The sequence below is a fragment of the Mizuhopecten yessoensis genome, unplaced genomic scaffold (assembly GCF_002113885.1).
Source record: "Mizuhopecten yessoensis strain PY_sf001 unplaced genomic scaffold, ASM211388v2 scaffold10647, whole genome shotgun sequence".
Lineage (NCBI taxonomy): Eukaryota > Metazoa > Mollusca > Bivalvia > Pectinida > Pectinidae > Mizuhopecten > Mizuhopecten yessoensis.
Window position 1 is genome coordinate 907,098 of NW_018408651.1, and position 3,201 is coordinate 910,298.

General features: G+C 38.8%; 1 protein-coding gene across 3 annotated transcripts; it reads left to right on the plus strand.

Annotated features, from left to right (window-relative positions):
- Positions 1 to 644: 644 nt before the first annotated feature.
- On the plus strand, positions 645 to 2,964 carry LOC110461660 (zinc finger protein 862-like). 3 transcript variants are annotated; one of them, XM_021515223.1, is made up of 7 exons: positions 645 to 795; positions 907 to 1,141; positions 1,357 to 1,541; positions 1,814 to 1,946; positions 2,056 to 2,199; positions 2,385 to 2,562; positions 2,692 to 2,964. In XM_021515223.1, the coding sequence occupies exons 1-6, from the start codon at positions 720 to 722 to the stop codon at positions 2,560 to 2,562; spliced, it is 951 nt and encodes a 316-aa protein (XP_021370898.1). In that variant the 5' UTR covers positions 645 to 719; the 3' UTR covers positions 2,692 to 2,964. The 3 variants fall into 3 exon arrangements, with proteins under 3 accessions (XP_021370898.1, XP_021370896.1, XP_021370897.1); XM_021515221.1 differs by having other exon boundaries at positions 2,385 to 2,558; XM_021515222.1 differs by having other exon boundaries at positions 1,817 to 1,946; positions 2,385 to 2,558.
- The last annotated feature ends 237 nt before the right edge of the window (positions 2,965 to 3,201 follow it).

Genomic DNA, 3,201 nt, shown 5'->3' on the forward strand with positions numbered 1-3,201 from the left:
GAGGATTGCGGATTCAGTCCAGCGTCCGTTCCTCAGAGGCATCCACTGCTCGGCGCATAGGTAGGCATTTTGGGAGGGGGTGGGTGTGTTCCGAGCCGTATGACACTTATACATATAATAAAGTTCAAGTTCTTTATTACCTTGAGCCGCAAGGCTCATCAGTTCAAGTGCAAGATATATAGTCAGTGCAACAAAACAATACAATTACATGCAACATATGCTCATCACTTCTACAAAAAACAAGCTTACCGGGCATCAAACAAGCTACTAAATAATCATGACACTCTATTAAATTTAATACTTATAACTGAGTTGCCAAATTAAATTAAAGTTAAATTTTAACCCCACAACATCAGATCCTGGATATTTTTTAATACAATAATTTGTTGAAGAAATTTATTGTATTTTTTATTATTTAAAGGTTAGAGTTGGCATATAAAGATGCTGTGAAGAGTCTGCCTATACACACCAAGTGCGACTTGCTTCTACTCAACCTCTACCTCTTTTATAAGTAAGTGTTGAATTGCCACTGTGTATGTTGACCTTTTTACTTGAAACACAAAACAAATGCATCCGTTGATGAGGTCTTACTCTAACTATACTTCGCTTATTTTCTTTTTGTAATTTAAATACAGCCCTCTTAACCGTGCCAACCTGAAGGTGTCCTTTACATCACTGGGTCAAAAGATGATCGTCCCAAGTCGAGTTGGGGGCACTAGATGGCTCCCCCACACCCAGAGGGCGTTGAAGGCTGTCCTGACAGGAAAGGATGCCATCATACAACACCTGGAGCAGGTATTTTGACAATTAATTTAATGTAATTAAATAAGATATTGCAAAGATAAGTCTGTCTTTTTATTATTACCAGGAAGGGATTAGGTAATTGATAATACTTTTCTCATTTAGATGCAAGCCTCCCCTTCAGAGGCAAGGAAAGACTCCAGTGCCAAGGCCAGGAACTTCTTAAGGTTGCTAGGTTGCTGAAGGACAGTGCCGTTGTACTGTGGTTGCACCTGATGCTTGACATCATTACTGCCCTCAGCATGGTGTCAACCACAGCACAGCAGCAGGACAGCACCCTGGCTGACATATGGGATGCCCTCGATAGCGCTAAGCGATGTCTGAGAAAATACATAACGACGTACGTATAACAAAACACAAAAATTAAAACATTTAAAAATATTAAATGTATATTATTTTAACCGCAAATCAATGCATTCACCTTATCCTTTTTAATACTGGTACAAACATATTTTAATTGCTAGAGTATTAGTCTGGCTTGTTCTATACCTAATGCTGTCCGATATGGTTGTGGTCCTTGCTTTTTCTGGTATTTATTTATAATTTTGTATTTAGTGATGGACCCTACCTGCGAAAGGCCTCGTCATCAGAGACAGAAAATGTACGGGAAAGCATCGCAAACCGGAGGACAACAGTCCTCAACTCCCTCATCGCATGCACCACAGAAAGGTTTTCTGGCGACCTCCATCTGTTCCAAGCCAGTCGAATCCTGGCCCTGAACAAATGGTCTGCCGACATAGGTACACTATACCAGTGTTATGAGAACGACAGTGAATACAAAAAATGAATATATTTTTTTTAGTAAAATTGGCACAGATTTTACTATACAACTTTGTATTATAAATAAGAAAATGAAGTTCAATAATACAAATATTACATAATCCGTGTTTATTAATGTCTGGAACAAAAATTAATTAAATTTTGTATAAGAAACTTAAGGAATGTTATAATCGGAGTTAAAGTAGTATATTTTTTTAAGAAAGAAAACTACAGAGAATGCAATCTATCACAGCAGACTTTGGAGACGACAACATGCCTGTGTTGGTGGAGACATGCGGGGAAGCCTTGAAGGCATGCTGTCCTACTGTGGACCTGATGGCCATAGAGCCCGAGTGGATGCTTCTGAAAACGGCTGTACAAAACAGGTACTTATAATGCTTGTAATGATTTAACGATATCCCACACAAAATATGCGAATTGAAATGTTAATTTCAAAGAAGTCAACCGTTCTAAAAATGTAATTCTAACTTCTAGGAGCAGACAGAAGGAGGCCCCACCTTTAACCTGGCCGATGCTTCAAGAGATGGAGGGAAAGAGGTGTAGCAACCTGTTCACCTTGGTGAACTACCTGCTTTCACTTCCGGGATCCTCTGAAGACGCAGAGAGAGGATTCTCAAGGTATTTTTATAATGATTAGATTTTTGTTTAAACTTACAACATAATATTTCACATTGTGTTGAATTTATCAAAACAAATTGCTTTAAATTATTTATGTATCGTCATTAAATTACTATGCTATTAGAATTGTTCAATATATGGAATTTAAAAATGAATATCACCACTTTTTTATAATTATATATCAGAATGAAGATGGTCAAGAATGACTGGCGGTCCAGGTTGGGGGATCAGAACCTCTCCGACCTGCTCCTCATCCTTCTGGAGGTGGAGCCGGTGAAGAGCTTCGACCCCCATGCAGCCATCCAGCTGTGGTATGCCGAGGGCACCAGGGCAAAGCGCCCATTCTACAAGGATGAAATGTAGGTGTGTAATGCAGGATTTTTGTAAAAATGAAAATAAAAACAAAGTGAATTGAATAGGTTTATTAGAAAGTGAAATAATAATGTTCAATTAAAATTTGGTATTATTAAATGGCCCCTTTCTATTCTTCAGAAATGCAAGATCCCAACCACCCAGGCTGTGTTGGAGGCCGCAGGTGTGCTAGACCTGGTGACCGAGGATGATGTTGCCATGGAAGAGGAGTCTGAGGAGGATGCACTTATGGTGGAGGAAGAGCTTCCAATTGACTTTAAAGATGACGATGAAGATGGTGATGATGATGATGCTGATGAAGAGAGGGCTTCAGCACAGGACATCAGGGAGCTTCAGCTGAAGTCTTACAAACTCTTAAAAAACATGCTTGAGGCATAGTCAAATTAAATTATAAACAAGAAAATCATGTGTTGTTTTACTAATTCTGCCCAAAAAAGAAATATTTTACAAAAAAATGAAGGTAATTAAATGTAATAATCCAGACCCAAATAACCTTAGAATGCAGGATATTGAGTCTAGGATTTCAAAAAAATTCCGGGACCCCCCTGCGGTTATCGCGCCTTCGGCAATCTATGGAAAAAACAGCAACAGGAAAAGAGAACGCGTCATTTACATTGTTCTGTTTCCGAT

Excerpts from the sequence above, each read along its gene's own strand:
- LOC110461660 (XM_021515221.1), top strand. The coding sequence starts at position 720 with ATGGCTCCCCCACACCCAGAGGGCGTTGAAGGCTGTCCTGACAGGAAA. Across the intron at positions 1,542-1,813 it reads CAAATGGTCTGCCGACATAG|CAGACTTTGGAGACGACAAC; the intron begins GTACACTATACC and ends AATCTATCACAG. Across the intron at positions 1,947-2,055 it reads AAAACGGCTGTACAAAACAG|GAGCAGACAGAAGGAGGCCC; the intron begins GTACTTATAATG and ends TCTAACTTCTAG.